Consider the following 21,193-nt stretch of genomic DNA (forward strand, 5'->3'; position numbering starts at 1 on the left):
TTGAGCCAACTCTAAGAAATCGACTTAAAATCGCTCACAAAATTTTTTGACTCCACCCAGCAACAGCTGAGACTATTAAATCGTCGTTTTTATGGAAATTCGTTTGCCTTTTAATAATTAGTACAAATTCTTGTTTAATCAAGATAAATTTTTGTAAACTGTTATTACGATCAAAAAAGGTAACCTCAAAACGAGCGTGTATAGTATTACATCGATCTTCTGGGGCAAATGGCATTCGAAATAAAAACACTTGTTTTTGTACGACGCTTCGTCGACTGGTGTGTCGACCTCTTCAAGCTTTTATTAACAAACAAAACTTTAGTTACAATGACTGATATGAAAGCTTTGGGTACATTTTTTTAAAAACATACAAACGACAGTGGATTACCTTACGGTTAAACCGTGAAAAATTTATTGCACGTTTCGAGTACGATTCTCACGCAAGTCATATTGGCAAAAGCCTCGTCGGAACACTGTGCTCTCTTTTCATAATCACGCGCGTGTGAACCAAAACATTGTGAGAAAGGTACAATTACCTGCCTCGATAAATACGTATAGCTGTATTTGTGTATGTGCTTATAAGACTAGAAACGTAGGGATTTGAAAAATCACGTAGTAGGATGGTGTGCCCTCGGTAGGAAAAGTAGGATTCACTACATAAGCGCCATCGCTCCGGGGCTACATTAAGCCCCTCGGGCCCAGGATCGCAGGTTCCTCAGGCCGCAAAATAGCCCCATCATCTTGCGATGAAAATAACGTTTATTATCTTTTTATCAAAATGTTAAAGTTCTACAATTACATGTTTACATAACATATCACGTAAGACATGTATGTTAACTTCAAGATATTTGTAATCATATTAACTAAAAAAAATATAACAAACTAAGAACAGATTCTTAAAACAGTATACATAGTTAATTATTATAAATATTATTACAAAAAAATGTTTTTCAGTAGTAATTAAAGCTATAAGATTCATCTTCAAGTTACTGATGTTATCCTGGTAGGGTCTATGAAGGGTGTAACAGAAGTTGAGTGTGGTGGCTGTGGTGGAGGATTTAAGGCTATGATAGGACTTAACAAAAAATTCAGCTAATCTAAACAAAGGAGAAAACAAGTAAAATTTCCTAGGGGAGGGTACTGCAAAGTTGGATAAAACGCGTTTTTTTTTTTGGACAAAAATTGCACTTTAAGCGAACTTTGTACGAAAACTTGTGCAATACAGCTTAAAATATTCCTTATACAATTTGCCAACTTCTCTGAACCGATTTATGTAAAACTTATTGACGCATGTAGAGTGGGGGTTGAAAGCTTAGCATATTGTGAAAACACAATATGTGTAAAGTAAATATTCCTGTTTGAAAAATTAAAATATATTTAAGGCAGATATGTCATTTTGATTTCTTTTTAAATCACTGATCACACATAAATAGTCAAATTAAACGAATACTCTCTTCTTCATTACATATTTACTACCCCTGAATGTAATTGTACAATAATAAAAAATCATACGTATGTTTGGGTATTTCATAGTTTTTAAGTTCCTGATTACACATAAAAAGTCAAATTGAACAAATATCACCCTTCACCCTCTTCTTACTGCCTTTAATTGCAATTTCACGGTATTTAAAAATTTTATGCATGATGTACATGAATGTCATGTTTTTTTGAATCGCTAAATTCGTATTGAAAGTCAAATTCACCGTATTTCATCCCGTTCATTTCCTATTTACTACCTTTATGGATAATTTTACAATGTTTGAAAAACATGAACATCATCTATTTGACTTATAAATGTTGTAAACTTACTCTTAATGGTAGTAAAAAGGGGTTGAAAGAGAAGGAATTTGTTTTACTTGACTTTTAATATGTGATCAGCAACTTGAAAACCATAAAATGCATTAACATTATGCAGATGATTTGAAAATCTCGTAAAATTAATAAACAGGAAACGAAACGGATTAAATTCCTTTCATTTCACTCTTGATATATGGTCATTGACTAAAAAACCATAAAAATATCATACATCTTGCTTAACTAGTTTTTAATTTTTGTATACGTAAACATCTACTTTGTTATGTCCCCTGCATTTTTGCAATATCTTTAATAGGCCAGTCTGTCCCTTTCAAGCCACATGTTAATTTTTATCTTCTGAGATTTAGTATCCAAAAAATGTAGACTATCAAAAATATTACTATCCCTAAACACGTATCTACTTATATATACACAAATGACGTTGTGTAGGGCAACCATAACGTTGTTTTCAAGTAGATAACGTATAAAATTTTTTTTTCATATGAATGTACGTACTTTAAGATAAAATTTAAGCCCTTATTGATTGTAAATAATGCAGTAGGAGTCGAGGAATACATGGTTTGAAACCGTAAAAATCGCTTTTTTTTACACTTGAAAAATTATTTACCAGAACTCTATGGGTTTCATGTACGTACAATAAAATAGTAAAGGTGAATAATTAGTGAACAATACAAATTATACGAAACTAAAAATCTTATTTCACAATATTGTCTCACGTATACACAATCTTACACAGCATGTAACAAAAATCGTTCAATTTTTTTTTAAATGGATTGCTCATGCTCTTTTTCACTACTGCTGTTCAGTCAGCTTCACTGTTGACATCATCATGACAAACATTATCCAATGCCGATTCTTCGACATCGATAGTATTGACAATTACTTAATCAATATCGTCATCGAGAATATCTGTAACAATTGAAATTCGTCCTATGTAAGCGCATCTTTAGGTGTATGATATATAAGTAAACATAAATCTCTTCCTTATTCTTTGAGGAATCTTATTCAACGTCTGTTTAGGAGAAAAGTACTCAAAATACGAACTTTTTCCTATATTTATTTTCTTCTTTGGTAAATCAGAAATGAGAAAAACTGAAAGATTGGTATCTACCGTTTGCCCTCTCACGCTGCCTCTAGTTGGTTGCCCACAGGGCCTCCTAAACTCGTTTGGTAGCCACCTGAGATTTCTTATCAAGTATTTACGTTGCATACGCAAAAAATAAAGTCTATGTCACTGTCCGTAGTGTGTGTACAACTTCACTGGGTCTTAGTAAATGTTGCTAGCTATAAAGTAGAACTCTTACTAGATAATAGTACTTTTAACTGACCTAGTTATCCCATTCCGAAGTGTAAATCAAAAACAAGTTCTAAAAAAACACTTAGTTTGCAAAAAAAAATTTAGAAATATGTATTGATGATGTTCTCGTGTTCTGTTTATGCTTGATTTAACCTACTGTGTATTGTTTGGCTAGAAATTAGAAAAACGTTGTATTTTTCAATGCAAGCTTTCGATACATGGTTTCTTTGCTACGTCTTCTGTACTTGTCCTCATTAATCATTTATATTTTTTTCATCGTGCTGGTTGTGCTGTTAAATTTTTATTACTGTCAATATGTAATTTGGATTGTTTTTTCCCATTTCACAATTAATTATTTCTGAAACATAAAGATTTTATGAAGTTATGTTGTATGCATATTGTACACTTCGCATATTTTACACAATACAAATAGTAGCTATTGATTTTATTTTAAAAAGTTTATTTAACATGTTTATTTTGTTTGTTTTGACAACAAAACGTTGACCACAGTTTTTGTATGGCAGAGTAAAGAAGCTTGCTAGCCACTTTCATACTGTATATTACGTCTTTAAGATGAAAATTAGTATAAAGCTTATTTTTGTTACTCTTGTTTGAAATCGAGTATAATTTTGTTTAAAATATTATCAAGTATTGTATTTTTTGAAAATTCTGTTGAAATTAATACTTACTATCCTTAATTTGGTTTGCATAACATTCTTATTATTCATGAAAAGTATGCTCCAGCATATTTTCATTAATGCCCATTGTATCTTGATAAACTCAAAGTTTCTAGACATGTAAAAGATCTATTAAATATAAATTGTAAAAGTCTTTTAGAAAATTTAATTTTTAATTAAAAAAAAAAAGTACAGTACGTCACTAGGGCACGAAGTACAAACATGAGAGCACGAAGGGCGCGGTAGTTGTATGTTCGTGCCTTTGTTGCGTATGTTTTTTTTAACGGGGGTGCAAAGTGCAATTTTTTCGCCGTGGGGACACTTTGCGCCCAGTAAATCACTTTAGACCCTAGGGCAGAAAAGTACTTCGGGCCTGAAGGGTGCAAAAAACTTTTCTGCCCGTGGGCCTAAAGTGATTACAAGGGCGCAAAGTGTGGCCCAAGGGCACAAAGCAGCAGTTGCACTTTGTGGCCATGATAAGAAACTACGATGTAAAATTAAAAATAACTAAACTTATTATTTAATCAGTGGAGAGTAAGTACTTGTCTACCTAAGTATTAAGTTACACTTGTATAAAATTATATGGCAGGAAATATAATGATAAATGAAAATATACCTTTTATAAAATAATATTGTGTACGAAGGTGGTGCAATTATCGTTGGAATGAGTTAACCTATGTTAGTTGGTTCGGTGTCGTTTCAACAAATATTTTTATATTTAACAACTGGTCAATTATAAAAAATATATTATGGTTGAATACAATATAAGCAATATAAAGGCTGGCCAATACAAGACTGTGCGCATTCATCGAATATGCTGACGATTTTCAAAGAACTTCTTACCACCTACGCTAACTTCATCTCTAATGTCACGCTTACACATGTCACATACGCTCACACACGTTTTTTAGCCCATGTGTAATACTCGAAAAATATTTGTATGAAATAACTTTAGAAAAACCACCCTGTAGTACCGCTTTCTTCAATGGGGTAGTATTACATGCCAGTGAATGTCCTTTCATGACATTCATCACACATACGTTTTTTTGACAGATATTATTCAAACGTTAAAAGAATATTCTGAATAGCATAAAAATAACCAAAACAAAATTTCAGGTCGTTTAACAGTACCCTTTTTCATGAATTTGATTTTAAAAAATTGTAATTTAACATTTAACTTTATGAACAATATTAATTCTAATTTAATTATTTAACAATACAAGAAAGAACGGGTCAACTCGTAATTCGTAAAAGCGTGTATGTAAGTAATCAAGCCAAATGAGTAAACAAACAGTAAATTAAGTTTTATTTAGAGCAATGACTCGTAATTTTGGTATCGAGAAATAAATCAGATGACGCTTGGCATTTGAGTTCTTAAGGCAGTTTAAAAACTTTTTTCTCATTGCACCATAACCTCATAAAAAAAGTGATTGGAGATAGAGGGGGGGGGTGTTAGAACGTGAAAAAAAACTATCAAGTAACTGAATAAAAACTAATCTTCCAAAAAATCGTCATCCGAAATTTACGGGTGGTTTGCACGTACCGATTTTTGAAAATCGAAAAAAAAATTGTGACAAAATCCATCGAAACTTGATGAAAAATTCTTTGTTTTTTTTTCATGTAGATAACACAAACTACTGTCATCCGTTTCTGATTGGCAGTTTATCAAAAATTTGAGCTTAAAGTTTGATTTTTCACGTCATTTTTGTTAAAAATAGTTTAAAAAGTTGTTAATATTGTTTAAAACAGATAACGTTTCTTAAACATGTTCTTGGTAGGTCCAACTATAACATGTATCAATGTCATCCGTTTTTATTATGTCTAACACCATTTTTCAATCCCTATAGAGGATTACATTATCAAACGCCTTTTGTATCCATCCAGAACCGCTTCTAACCTCGTTTTTACGCTTAATATCACACGAAAATAAGTCAGTTATAGTACAATTGTCAGTTTGCATGTTTTGGTAGATATTTGAGGCCAATTGCAACCATTATTTTCACGTATAGTTCTTTTATTTATGGGTTTTGTATTCAGAATGTTTCGAAATGTTTAACTCTATTGCTACTACTCTTTTTCTGCATTACATTACATAATCATTAAAGAAACATCAAATAATTAACTGTTTTTTGACAAAAAAATGTTTCTGTTTTTAATCATCTTATCAAAACTTATTAAACTTTCATTTTAATAAGTATATTTTTGGTTCTGTCGCTTCATTAGTCTGTAAGCCAATCACATCGAATCACAAAGGCTTCATCATGTGACCCATCCAGTTTTTGAGTCAGGATAGTATGTACATTAATATAATTTGTAATATAGGTCAATTTTATGCCAAAAAAATACTATTAAGTTATTGACGTGATTTCTATATAATTTCTATATGTTTGTATGGGGAATAAGATGAACTGATAACGTCTCCAAAAATATGTATATTTAATAAATTAGCTACTATAGACATTTTTTGATGGCAAAGCTTTCTGCAATATGCCAAGTACTCCCGAGCAGCAGAAAAATACTGTTTTTCTGACCGTTGAATGGATGTAATGTAATGCAGAACAAGAATAGTAGCAATAGAGAGAAGCATTTCGAATTATTCTAAATATAAACCCCATTAATAAAGGACTGCATTTATAGTTATAGTTTTTAGGAAGATTAGTTGGCAAGGGTACTTAAATGTTACCGTATTTTCAGTCAGTTACTTGATGGTTTTTTTTCACGTTTTAACACCCCCCCCCCTCCATCGCCGATTACTTCCATTTTGAGGTTATAGTGCAACGACAAAAAAATTTTTAAACTGCTTCTAGAACTTAAATACTATGCATCATTTAATTTACTCTCGCGCAAAACGAGCCTATAGCAGTGTAACTTTAAAAACGTAATAAAATTCTTGTTAAAAAATTAACTAACAAACAATTGCTTGTTAGTCACTTAAATCGTTAAAATAATCAACTCTCTATTGGAAATACAAGAAGGCTCTAGAAATTCTACAGTTTTTTCAACTTCAAAGAGAATGTTTAAAATCATCTAAAATCTAGTAGTTAAACGCTTACAGTATAAACAAAGTCTTGAGCTTCTCTGAAAGAGTCAATATCAAAGTTTTGAACCCAAAATTATCAAAATAAGGTGAAAGAATTGTATGACATTATTTTTTTTTATTATGTTTCTTATACGTACACAAATTGAGTGATTTTCATAGAAACCCTTTGTTTTAAAGACGTTAATCCTAATCCTGATTGATAACTTTATGATCTTATTATCTGTAACCCAACTAATAAACTTATCATTACAACTTACTCTGTTACAACTTAACCAACTTTAACACTTCTTTACTATCCTAACCCTGAAATATCCTGCTATTCCAAACCAGTTCTCCATGTAATCATGGCACCAAGACGGACGCTTTAGCTAGCATTGCTACAAATGCTCTTCTAGATAAATTCCTCTTCATTCTCTTACGATATAATTCCTTATTAAAGCTTGTAAAAAAAAAGATTTAACTCAAAAAAAAAATGTTTCTCCCACCCTGAAACGTACATTTCACAAAAATCAGCTCTTATAATTGACTCACGTATTTTTGAAAAATTATGTATTCGTTTTAAAGAGTTTTCTTTTAGTATTCTTTCCTGGCTACGATAATGAAAAAATCTAACACTACACTTAGATAAACTTTCATGTATAAAGCATTCGTAACATTACCTGAATGATATATCAAATTTTATTTTTTATATTATTGATCTTCAGTCTTCATGAATGATGAATTCTCCAAGTAAATAATTTAGTCTTTCATGGCAACCATGTAAAAGATATAAAGTAAAATTGTTAGAATATAAGTAAATTTACATGAGATATGGAATCAGTGACATCTATTGTGCAACATGAACACTATAAATGCTAGATGATATGTATATGTATTTTGTATAGCGAATTAGTGATACAGTTTAAGCAGACAGAACATGGCCGTTGTCGCGCACGTACGCTTTCGTAGAGTTTCTCGGTACCATAAGACAGGAAATCTTGTAATCTTGATTAATCTTTATTTCTGTTGTTAAATATAGTAATTTAAGTGTTAACAAGGGTAATATAATTCATTTACTCCCTCTTAGTATATTTATTTATCATGGTAGCTGAGTCCATGGTTAGTGTTGCTTTTTTTTATTTTTGCGTGTTGCTTCGGCCGCCCGTGATAACTAACTACTACGGGTTTAAGTAAAAGTGTCAAACCTACACTAATAAAATCAAAAGATAGTGTCAATTAAGAATTTGAAAAAAGTTTCGTGAAAATAACAAGAACAACACTTATAACATAAAAAATTCTAAAAATTTCAAACAAAGAAGATGAAACCAAAATGGCGGATGAAGTGAAAATTCCGGTGTTTGATGGAAAAGATTTTGAATGTTGGAAAAGGAGACTCACGATGATTCTAAAAGTAAAGAAACGTGACGTAATAGCAACGAAAGTCATGACAAAAGTAGATAAAGAGAAAGATTGGATTGAAAAGGACTTGAAGGCGATTAATGTAATGTATAGTTCGATTTTTAATGATCAGTTACAGTTTATGATCGACAAAGAAATGTCCTACGAAATAATGAAAAAATTCGATGAAATATACATAAAGGACTCTACTTTACTGCAAATTTGTGTAAGAAACAAGTTGAAAAAATTAAAATTACAAGACTTTGAAAATTCAAGTGCGTTTTCCTCTGAGTTTGAAGTATTAATTGATGAATTAAAAAGTGCTGGTGCAAATGTAACTAAAAAAAGAAAATTAAGCTACGTGATGAAAATCTTTCCAAGTTGATTAAGTTAAATTGGTGACTTGATCGATGTGTTAAAAGACTCTGATCAAACTAATGAATACGTGAAAAGTGGAATAGAAATAAATAATTAAATTTAAAAAAAAGAAAGATAGAAGCAAAAACAGATCAAGAGGGTTTAAAACTAAAAAAAATGGAGCATGTTTTAAGTGCTGAAAATATGGACACTTCAAGGCACAATGTACGAAAACGAGACAAAGCGATAATGCATGGGAGCAAGGTGGTGTGCAGCAGCAATGAGATAGGTGCCAAGAACAACAATAACAGCAGTAACAACATCGCGGCGGCTGAGGCCAAGGTCATGCATATAGTAGAAGCTATAATCAACATCGTCGAGGAGGCAGTTGGCAGCAAAATAATCAAGGGTATTAGAACGAAGACAATAATATGCGTAGTTTTTAAGCGAAATTTTAGCAAATAATTCGCTTGTTAATTTAAACAGCTGTGCTAGTAAGCTTGAATGGTTACTTCATAGCGGTTGCTCAGATCATGTTAAAACAGCAGCAGGAATAATTGAAACATCAGCTTATTTGAAAAATATAACTATCAATCATACTGTTAAAAGAATAAAACAGCTTTTGAAATTATGTTTCGGAAAAAGCCAAGTACTAGAAATTTGGAAATTTATGGAAGCAGAGTTTTTGTAAGTGTACCAAAGAAAAAAGAAATTCAAGATGAAATAAAAAAGCAGATTTATAAATTTTGCAGGGTTATGAAAATGCTTGTTATGGAATTCTAATAAATAATAAGGTAGTAGTAGCTCGACTCGTTGATATCATTAAAGATGGCTTAGATTTTGTCGGTTTACAATCAGAAAATAACATTGTAAAAATTAGTTTAACTTAAAGTAAAGTTAAAAACACAAATTGTAATTTAAATACAAATGGTAATGATGGAAATAAAAATTTGAATGTAAGACTGTCAACTAGGGAAAAAAGAGAGCCTGATACAGCGATAAAAATTTTGTATATAGTTCTAGTACTTATGGAAGTTACACGAATGCTGAGACACTTGATTCTTATAATGATGCAATGAATAGTAATGAGTCTGGAAAGTGGAAAACATCAATGGATAAAGAAATGTATTGTTTAAATAAGAATAAACTTGGATTTCTGTAAATAAACCAAATGATAAAAAAGCTCTTAGTTCATAATGGGCTTATACTTATAAGGCTTCCGATATTTTTAAGGCTTGGTTAGTTGTTAGAGGTTATCAACAAAATGTTTCGATTAATAATATTTATCTACCAGTTGCAAGAATGCAAACTTTTGAAATTCTCCTTTTTTGTTGTTAAAATAATTTAATTATTGAACAAATGAATGTCGAAACAGCGTCTTCGATTCTTAAAGTCAAATTCGAAGTATATGTAAAACAGCCGCAAGGCTTTGATAACGGCACTTATAAGGTATTAAAATTAGATAAAGTGTTTAATGGATTAAAAAAAATCCGAATAGCTTAGTATGAATGCTTTGATACTCACTCAAAATGTTAAAATTTTTAATGAAGCTAAAATGATTGTTGCTTATATATCGTAAAAGACAAAAATAATGATGTGTATTTAATTTTTTGCGGATGACTCATTAATTAACTGTTAAAATGAAGAAAAGTTGAATTTTGTTAAAAAATTATTACAACCAAGATATAATATGAAAGGTTTGGGAAAAATAAAAACTTATTCAGGTATTAGCATCTACTATGACTATGAAATTAGATAAATGACTGTTGATCAGAAAAACTATATTGAAACACTAGCTAGGAAACATGATATTATAAATTCTTAATTGTATGTAACTTCTATAGAACAAAATTAAAAACTGGAACTCGCGCAATCAGCATGTGATGAAATCAGGTACAGAAATTTAATTGGAGCTCTTTTATACATTAGTTCAGGAACTAGATCTGCTATTAATTTTAGTGTTAACTATTTAAGTAGATTTTAAAATTGTTATGATAGTGTTTATTATAAATATTCTTTAAGACTTTTAAAATATTTGTAATTAACAAAAGATTTTAAATTAATCCTTGAAAAGGAATTCACTGATAATATTATCGACTACTATGCTGATGCCAATTGGGCAGGAGATATTAGTGATAGAAAATCAACGACAGATTCTGTAATACGAATGTATAGAAATGTAATTTATTAGAAATCTAAGAATCAAAATAGTGTGACGAAATCCTCAATATCAGGTGAGTTTGTAGCGTTGTCTCAGTGTGAAAGTGAATTGAAAGTTGTAAAAGATTTGTTATGTGACTTTTATATTATAGTTAATGGTCCAAGTAATATACATTGAACATAATTCTGGTGCGATAAGTATAGCTAGGTTTGAAAATTCTTCTAAAAGGTAGGAATACATTGAAACTCATTATCACTTTCTAAACGAAAGTTATAAAAAATATGACAATAATATTGTAATAGTTGATTTAGAAGAAAATATGGGAGATATTCTTGCCAAAGCTTTAGGCAGAAATAAGTTCGATATATTTAGAAATATATTGAATGTAAAGTAGTCTTAGATACCAAAATTAAGATTGTAATATAAAAGAGACAAGATTTTGTAATCTTGATTAATCCTTGTTACTGTTATTAAACACATTAATTTAAGTGTTATTAAGTAACATTATTGATCCACTACCTTCAAGTATATTTATTTAACAAAAATATTAAGTATCCAGTTTCTTAGGTATGAAAAATCGTTTACGCATCACAGTTGGAAAGACAGAAGTATCAAATCGTCCGTTCATCATACGGCAATATCTAAGACTTTCTTCACTTTTCTGGCCTAGGTTGTTTGTGTACTGTTCTTATAAATGGCAAGTGTAATTTTTTACTGAGAAGAAAATGTACCACTTTTATCCTGAAATCAGGGAGGAAAAATAGTAACTTTGACAGTCATATTGTTAAAACCTTATTATTAAAGAGGCTTTAAAAATTGCTGTGGCAGAAAACATGTACAACGTGCATATAATAAATTCGACTTCAGTTAACTAGTGTTGCAATTCTTTGCCTCCAGTTTGCGTGGTAACACTCTTCATAAAGTAGATTTTTTACCCCTAGTATAATAATACACTTTTACGTAATTTACCAAGGTGTTAAGACTTATAACTTGTAACTTTTTACTAATTACACAAACATAGTTGTTTACACGTAACTACTGTCATTTTTTAAACATCGGATTTTTTAAAATGAAGAATGATACAATTTTTTTTCAGATTAAATTGAAAACGACAAAGCTATACATACAACGACTGTTTTTGGTCTAGTTTAACTGATACTGTAGCTAAACAACATAAACATGAAAATTTTTTGAAACTGTCTAGTTTTATCTTGAACTTAGTATCAGGTCTTTTCATCGTCAGAAAAAAAAACAATGTGAGGTCGATATTTCAGTACTCAAAAATGTCCCAATAGTCGGCCATTTGACTGATTTTTCCAATGTAAATTTTTAAAAAATTGATAAAGAGAGAAGTTATTCAGACACTGTACAATTACTTTTTTAATACAAATTAATGTGTATACTTAATTAAAAAGATTAGAAAATTTCGTCTGCTTTAGTAAACGAGTACTGAGACATTGACCTTAGATGGTTCAACTCTTTTTGAAATATTTTTACCAGAGTGGGTTGTATAGCACAGGTAAAATTTTGTATCACATTATTCAAAAATAATCCATACAAGCTTCTTCATTTCAATTTTTCAGTAGAGCAATAGTCCATTGGGTTTGAAGAGCAGTGACAGACTTAATCACGTTAATCGTGGAAATTGAAACATTTTACATTACGTGATGAATTTTTTGTGTATAGCATTACTTAAATTCACTATTTATCTCAACTTTCTTACGTTTATATAAAATAAATGTACTGATGATCAAAATAAATAATTTTTAACTTAACAACACAGTTTTTTTTATGTACAGAAGAGAATATATTAAATAAATTTATATATTTCAGCCAACTACTGGTTATTATGATGCCGCTTTAGGTTATCAAACAACAGGACCAGTTACAAGTCTTGGAAATAGCAGAAGTGATGCTCTATCCGGAGTTCAAGCTGTTCAAGGGCAATACACAAGTATGAACGATGCAAGGTTTGCCAGAACAGATAGTAATGCTTCTCCTGTATCATCAACAATATCACAACAGGTATCTTTTTATAACATTTAAAATATTTATTATGTAAGTAGAAACTCTTTTTTCTTGATTTCTACGTATTTGAAAAAACGACTTAATGAAACTTAACTACTCAAAGTACAAGCATCATTTTTACAGCAAACAATATAAAAAATTTTTACCTTGCCAAACTAATGCTACATAAGTCGATCATCTTTCGATACAAGCAAGTAAATATGATGACAAGCAACAAAGTAAATGAACTAAAGTCAAAGCTTTGAGTCAAAGAGCTTAGTTATTTTCTCTGAAGTTTGTTCCAACTATAGACTATCATCACTATTAATACCAACTGTCATAGTTTTCTGTCTGTTGATGCTTTAAGTCAATCGAATTACTGACTATCATACGCGGAACAACTGCCAAAAATTTTGCCATGGTTGATAGTAAAGGAAGGGAAAACTAAATGAACAGCAAGAACAATTTGCTTAACCTATGAAACGAGAGTGACTTTATTTGTTTTTGTTTTACTTTTCGAAAGGTCTCGAATAATATCGCTGCCTGGCCGCTCGCAAACCACACACCTATTATCTCTTCTTATAGTAAATTTACAAAATACCTGCGCTGTGTTACTAATCTCGCTCGCTGATGTTGAGGTGAGACGAAGGCCTCGATTTGACGAAAAAAGACGATGTATTTGTCAGTGCCTCCAAAGGCTGCTCGTTGCTGATAAAGTCCACGGCAATTAATAAGTTGTGGTCTTGTCGCTCTCTCCAATCTCCAAGTTTAAGGAAGAGTCGACTCCGTGGCTTTCCAGTCGCTTGCTCCGGCCGACCAGAACGAAAAAAAATGAACTCGAATACGCCTCGCACCATCGATTACCTCAAAAAATTTTCCCCCACGCATAAGGCAAAGCGAGCTATCCTTGTCTAGTTAATACCTAACAACACACAGACTCACATTAAGAGAGCATACCTACTACTCAAATTACAAATTTACTCTCTACTCTTACAGCTCTGTCTCTCTCTCTCTCTCTCTCTCTCTCTCTCTCTCTCTCTCTCTCTCTCTCTCTCTCTCTCATACATCCGAACACTGTCATTAAATTTACCATTGCGATTACAAGTCCATAGTAGAAAAACAACGTATCTTGGTTGTATGACTTACCATATTCTAAAGTAAAGTCCATGATGAATGGTTCTAAATTAACGCTTCTTAGATAGGATAGGTAAAAAATTTCAAGTGGCCAGTATCTAGCATAAATTAGTTTCTTGTTGTTAACAATACTTTGGTAATTGTGGTTAGAATCTGTTTAAAATTGTGTGTGGTTAAGTATTTATTGTGTACTTGCAGTTTAAAATTATTATTGCTTGAGTTCAGTTCGATTCGCACCAATAAAAAATGACACATTTAGTTTTTTGTCCAATCAAATGTTTTGTTAAGTGGAAAGCGGTCCACTCGTCGTAAGCTCTAGACTACTAGGCCATCCCCCCCCCCGGTTGTAGTTGTAGTTTTATGTAGACACGCCGCAATCGATTGATTGATGAAAAAATCTTTATAGCTTTTTTCGACAGCTTTGTGCTACCATATATCTCAATACAAGTAATTGTTACAATACGCACACCTGCGTATAATCTGGAAACTCTTAATTTTTGATTCTTGACAAGCCTATATGTAAATAAAAAAACTATTTAACATTCTGATCCAATGATACAATAAATTATTACACTATTATTTAAAGTGGCACAAAGCTCTTTGAATGAATTTTTAAGATTTTTGATCGTTCGTCCGATTAACATGAATCTGCAAATAATCGAAAAACTCTATGTAGTTGGAGTGCGATGCCAGAGATTTAAAATTCTGAAGAAATTATGGTTTTCCTTTAAAAAATAACGTTAGGCCTTAACTAAAGAAAAAATATGAGGAACAATACTTAATAGTTTAAACATAAAGCATGATTTGCATCATGAATTTTTCAATACAAAGTAAACTATTTTCCTGCTTTTTTGTGGTTTTTGTTTTATGTCTTGAAAAATATTGTTTACAGAAGAAAATTTTGTGTACTAAAGTTGTTCAGGAGATGATTTTGCATATGCATTCGGTATTTTAAAAAATTCACAAAATAGTTTTTATTGTGTAAACAACCGAAACAGTCAAGAACCTTTAAATATTACCATGCACATTAAAACCAGATAAAATAAAACGCAACATAAATGTAAAATGTACAATTAAAATTACTTAAATCCTGAACAGCTTTTTTTTATTTGTAACTTTTAGTATTCGATCATCCTTTTTTTAATGGATTAAAAATTATTTTTTTCTAAATACATAGGATCAGTACTAACCTAGTTAGGTAGTAACCTAAGATACGGTGTTTTCACCTTTTGGCTCATGACCGTTGCCTGTAACATCTTTTTGCCTTCGGACTTGGCGTGATCTCTTTGTCAATGTTTATTGCCGCTGCAAATTTTTTTTGTTTTAGTAAGGTCAATGGTTTTGTGGCAATCGACTAATAAGGTTATTAGGATATTGTGCGTGTTTAATGGGAATTAAGCATGTTATGCTGGTAGCGCGCCACGTATGCACAGAAGATGAATTCATGTCTAAGTGTGACTCGTTGAAGTTTGAAACTCATAGCAGAAACCTTAGTTGCACAACTAATTACGTATGAACAAAACCATCTACGAGGATGCACTTCTCTCCATTCTCACGTGATTTTTCCTCAAATTTCTAATAATGATGTTCGTTTTACCATATCTTTAGTGTAACTAGCAGTAAAATGAATTTTTTTTCGAGTATATCATACGTATAGGCATTCTCATGCGTATTTTGCTACGTGAATAGTGTGTTTATATTAAGATTTATTGTTCACATAAAAAAATCACGATTATTTATAGCAAGTTGTACATGCAGCAGTAGGCATCCTAGATGATGTGCATATACTTTCGCTGCTTGTAGTGCTGGATGCTTGTATGCCTAGTGTTGGAAAATCACAACATGGCATACCTACAAATACCAAAATATGTATAAATCTATAACGTGACATGATGGAATTCATAAGCTTGCATCAGTACTAAATCATCTAATATGCCTAAAATTGTTTTGCTTGATAAATCCACGCCAAAGTCCGTTTTGAACTACTACTTAAAAATAAAAATAAATGTATGGTCTTTATCAATTTTTATTCGTTTACTTTTGTCGTACGACTTTTTATAAAAGTCTATGAATATTAAAACAAAACTTTGAAACTGTTTTGTTAAAACGTATAGTATATAAAACTTCGGTATATTACTACACAAGCCCTAAACATTAGATATTCTCGCCTTCGCCTAAGACATTTGCCACACACGTAAGGATATCCAACGTTCTAAACGTGTGTCATATTGAGATTCCACAAGGTCACATGACTTCCGCAATATATGTATAGCCACTTGGGGGGAAAATAACACAGGCCTGTACAAAGACCTCCCGTTTTTGACTATACATAGGAAAACCAGCAGGGTTTTAGTAAGGTTAAATGTGCATTTTCGCACTTTAAAAGGAAAGTTTTAGGCTGCAAAAGACTAATTAACTTGGGAAAAAATAGTTAAGGTATTGTTATCTCCTCAACGCTGTGTTCTCTGGGCTACAAGACTCCCGCCATTTACTGTTGTTGACAAGTGCCCTGTGACGAGTTCAGATATATATATATATATATATAACGCCCCCGTGCGCGCTCCGCGCGCCAACCCCCCACTAACAGATTGAGTAGACAAAAAAAAATTTTATATTTGGATAAAGTACACATGGACCAGAAAGAGATTGCAAATGTAAAAGTTCAATCACGTTAAACAAGTTATGGTACTTTAGAGACATATAGTGAGTAAGGGGCAAAAAAGAGACAGAGGGGAACCTATGAACAGTAACTTGAAAAATCCTAAAAACGCGGTATGACTTGGGTACTAAATTACATATATTTTTTAACATTTCAGATGGTAAAATATTCTATAAATAAGTATTTTTGGAGGGGAGGTGGAGGGGGAGCTAAGGAGGAGTGGGGGAGCTTACTCAATTATAATTTAATCAAAAATGACATAAAAACAAGCAAATAACTACGTTAATCAAGGGGGAGCTAAGGGGGAGTGAGGGGGCTGAGACTCACTTTCGTCAATACAACTATATAATATAGGGACATATACATATATGTATATACACCGTGTATCGAAAATAAATGGGAAAAACTATACAACGCGATTAAGCTCGTCAAGACTAATAGAAAAGCTCTTTGAAAAATTTTGATTTGATGCGCATTCTCCGAGGTATTGACAAATTAACATTAATAATTTCGGCCAATCACAGAGCGCTTAGCGTCGGAGGGCGGGCTCTCAGTGCCGGTAGTGTAATCGACTCTTGATGGAGAGTGTGGTGGTGGAGAGGTGCCTAGGGGAAAAGAAGGTTGGTACGCAGAGTGTAGCTTTATCGACTGCAGAGAATCAATGAGTCGTCGAACCGGGAAGTAATGCAAACACTACCAAAATAAATGAGGATGTAGCAATAATAAAAGAGATGACAAAAAAATGCTCTTGGTAGTAATAATCTGAATAACCAATTCGCTTTTCTCCAAATTTTTAGCACATCTCTGAGAATAAACTCTACAGAAAGAAAAAAAAGTAATAAAAGAATGCTGGCAAAGCGGTATAAACATTTTACTCGAATTGCCAGTCCTTGAGTATGAAGAACCAAAATAATAATTCCTCACCTTTGAGCACACTTACTGGTGACAGCTCAGTAAACTCCAAAAATCAATACTAACTGACCAGTTGGCTTATTGCAAATCTGAAAACCAATCAAAGTATGGATTGGAGCAAGCGCATAATTTTCAAATGCCAGATGATGGTTCCACTAAGAGGAGCAGTCCATTTTATGACTTTCCACTTCCTCGCATACTTACTGTTGAAACATAAGTAAGATTACTCAACTGAGAACAACTGACCAGTTAGTTTACTACAGAACTTAAAACAAAGATAATTAGAGTGCACGCTAGGGCAAATACAAAAATTTTGAGTGTTACTGTAACTTTTAGTACTCATCTACAGGAAGGCTGTTCGAACACTTACTGTTGACTACTCTGTACACTAGCACAACTGAAACCTTCTTGCCAGTCAGTTCAGTGCATAACTAAAAAAAGAAAATCTGATTGCAAGCGAGAGCATGAACAAAAATGACAAGGGTTGCAGGATGCTTTTGGTACCAGCAGAAGTGTACTCGGCGCAGGTGCTCTGCATTGTCAAACTAGAATACCTCTTTATTTGCAGAACATCTCTCAAAATGAACGCTTCAGGTTAACCACAAATACACAAAACTGTGGGCCAGGTATTGTTTAGGTAAAAGTACTGTATTGCATGTGCAGCATTATCTGAAATGAAGAAAACCACAAAGAACCACGCATTTTTAAAAATCAATGTAAATGTATGGGTACATGTTGTATACGTATCTGACGTAGCAAGATTTACATAAATGATGTCCGGTACCATAACACATAACTTTTAATGATTAGCCCACATCGTTACCTGCAGGCGCAAGCTGCTGTGACGGCGCGGCCGGTGTCCGGGTAGGTATCAGGCTTTTCCAGAGTCTCATCTTTGTTTAGACATCCAGCGCATCTTTTATGACGGTAAAGGAGCAGACGACAAAGAACTAACGATGTACCTCTACTTATTCAAGGGAACATTAATTTACAAAAAAAAAAAAAAATAGAATTTCGTCTGCTAACTATTTGACTTGTTAACGATAACACTCTATTAAGTGTGGTGCTGCAGCTTTTGTATGGAAGAGGCGATCCTAGATGCTTTTGATCATGACCCAACGACATCGATACGTGTAGTTGCTTGTCATATGGGAGTTTCCCAAGGACGAGTCTAAGCGGTAATGGCTGATAGCGGTAAGCATCCTTATCATTACCGTCGTGTGCAGGAACTGCTAGAGCGTGATCGGCAACCGCGAGTCAACTTTTGTACGGGTTGGTTAGCTCAAGTGCGCGTCAATGCTGAATTTGTGAACTACAACTTGTGGAGTGACGAGTGCACGTTTACGAGAAACGGTACGATGAACCAGCATAATTACCATTATTGGGCTGAAGAAAATCCGCGGCTTACACGACCTACAACATTCCAATACCGTTGGAACACTAATGTTTGGGCTGGAATCATCGGTGATCGAGTTGTAAGTTTGAAATTATTATTTAAACATATCGAGCCTTAAAGTATATTCCACACGTCAATAATTGGAAATCCTTGTATTTAGCATAACCAATTTAATACTTGTTCAATTTGAACACAGATTGGACCAGTATTCTTGCCACCCAGACTGAACGCAGCAGCTTATTTGCATTTTCTGAGGGATACACTACCGCCCTTGCTAAAAGATATCCCGTTGATTATTCGTTTAGCTATTATCTACCAGCATGACGCTACCAGCGCACTTTTTCGCTAACGTCAGGAGGCTCTTGGATGAGCGCTATCCCGACCAATGGATTAGACGAGGTGGTCCAATTCAATGGCCAGCACGATCGCCAGATCTGACCCCACTTGACTACTTCTTGTGGGGCTGCGTGAAGGAGATCGTGTACAAAACTAAAACTCTCGGGGAAGAAAACTGTCGTGAGAGAATCATCAACGCCTCCAACATTGTGCGAAAACGGGGTATGGAGCAACGAACCGTAAACAACATCATTCGTCGTTCCAACCTCGTTCTTAGAGTCAACGGAGGACACATTGAGCAACTTCTGTAATCATAAACTTAAACCATCAGCCCTTTTCAGGGCTAAAAAAACAATGTTAAGGTTCTATTGCACTTCAGTACTATGCATTAACTGTATGTATAAACAAAAGGAGCTACAAGTATCTACTGTAACTGCCTGAAATTTTTTTTTCTAAATTAATATTCCCTTGCATCTCAAAAAATTTGAATAAGTAGAGGTACATCGTCAGTTCTTTGTCGTCTGCTCCTTTACCGTCATGAGAGACGCGCTGGACGTCTAAACAAAGATGAGACTCCGGAAAAGCCTGATACCTACCCAGACGACGGCCGCGCCGTCACAGCAGCTTGCGCCTGCAGGTAACAATGTGGGCTAATCATCAAAAGTTATGTGTTATGGTACTGGACATCATTTATGTAAATTTTGCTACGTTAGATACGTATACAACATGTACCCATACATTTACATTGATTTTTTTAAATGCGTGGTTCTTTGTGGTTTTCTTTATTTCAGATAATGCTGCACATGCAATACAGTACTTTTACCTAAACAATACCTGGCCCACAGTTTTGTGTATTTGTGGTTAACCTGAAGCGTTCATTTTGAGAGATGTTCTGCAAATAAAGAGGTATTCTAGTTTGACAATGCAGAGCACCTGCGCCGAGTACACTTCTGCTGGTACCAAAAGCATCCTGCAACCCTTGTCATTTTTGTTTATGCCCTAGCTTGTAATCAGATTTTCTTTTTTTAGTTATGCACTGAACTGACTGGCAAGAAGGTTCCAGTTGTGCTAGTGTACTCCATACTCAAGGACTGGCAATTTGAGTAAAGTGTTTATACCGCTTTGCCAGCGTCCTTTTATGACTTCTTTTTCTTTCTGTAGAGTTTATTTTCAGAGATGTGCTTAAAATTTGAAAAAAAGCGAATTGGTTATGCAGATTATTACTACCAAGAGCATTCTTTTATGATCCCTTTTATTATTGCTACATCCTTATTTATTTCGGCAGTGTTTGCATTACCCCCCGGTTCGACGACTCATTGATTCTCTGCAGTCGATAAAGCTACACTCTGTGTACCAACCTTCTTTTCCCCTAGGCCCCTCCCCACCACCGCACCCTCCATCAAGAGTCGATTATACTATTGGCACTGAGAGCCCGCCCCCCGACTCTAAGCGCTCTGTGATTGGCTGAAATTATTAATGTTCATTTGTCAATACTTCGGAGAATGCGCATCAAATCAAAATTTTGTAAAGAGCTTTTCTATCAGTCTTGACGAGCTTAATCGCGTTGTATAGTTTATCTCACTTATTTTCGATACATTTTTTAGTTAGAGGAAATATGTCTTCTCGATGCGACTTGCTTGATATGGTGTTGGTAAAGAGAACGTGCCTGCATGTCAAGTTTGAATAGAGAAAACATCTTACACGTCTGTCCCGCACGTTTCATTGCCCCCCCCCTTTGCCCCTACTGTACTGGAGTGACGGCCACTCACACATATACATATGAGACACCGATACGACACGTGCATGGGTGTAAGGTACAAATAAACATACATATTGGCAATGGCCGCCGTGTGCTATGAAAGCCGTGGCTGTCTCTATCCAGCTTAGTGGTTGAAGGCAGGGCCCTTACCAACGCGACGCCGCGTTGGTGAACCCTTGCCGCTTCCATAGGTGACATTGCCGTGAATGTTAGCCCGCACTTTTTTCGTGCCTGAATTAATACCAAAGTATCTATCAGGACATTGA

At 33.5% G+C, this 21,193-nt stretch overlaps 1 protein-coding gene across 4 annotated transcripts in view; it reads left to right on the top strand.

The window, feature by feature from the left end:
• The window catches only part of lig (ubiquitin-associated protein-like lingerer), a 543,185-nt gene that overhangs the window by 447,639 nt on the left and 74,353 nt on the right, over window positions 1-21,193 (top strand). For all 4 annotated transcript variants that reach the window (XM_089590028.1, XM_089590031.1, XM_089590030.1 and 1 more), the window contains one exon: window positions 12,558-12,749. In XM_089590028.1, coding sequence (XP_089446154.1) covers window positions 12,558-12,749 — 192 coding nt within the window. The remainder of the gene's footprint in view (window positions 1-12,557; window positions 12,750-21,193) is intronic.

This window comes from Copidosoma floridanum, unplaced genomic scaffold (genome assembly GCF_036245765.1).
Source record: "Copidosoma floridanum isolate Cflo_tuat_1 unplaced genomic scaffold, Cflo_Japanese_pri ptg000011l, whole genome shotgun sequence".
NCBI lineage: Eukaryota > Metazoa > Arthropoda > Insecta > Hymenoptera > Encyrtidae > Copidosoma > Copidosoma floridanum.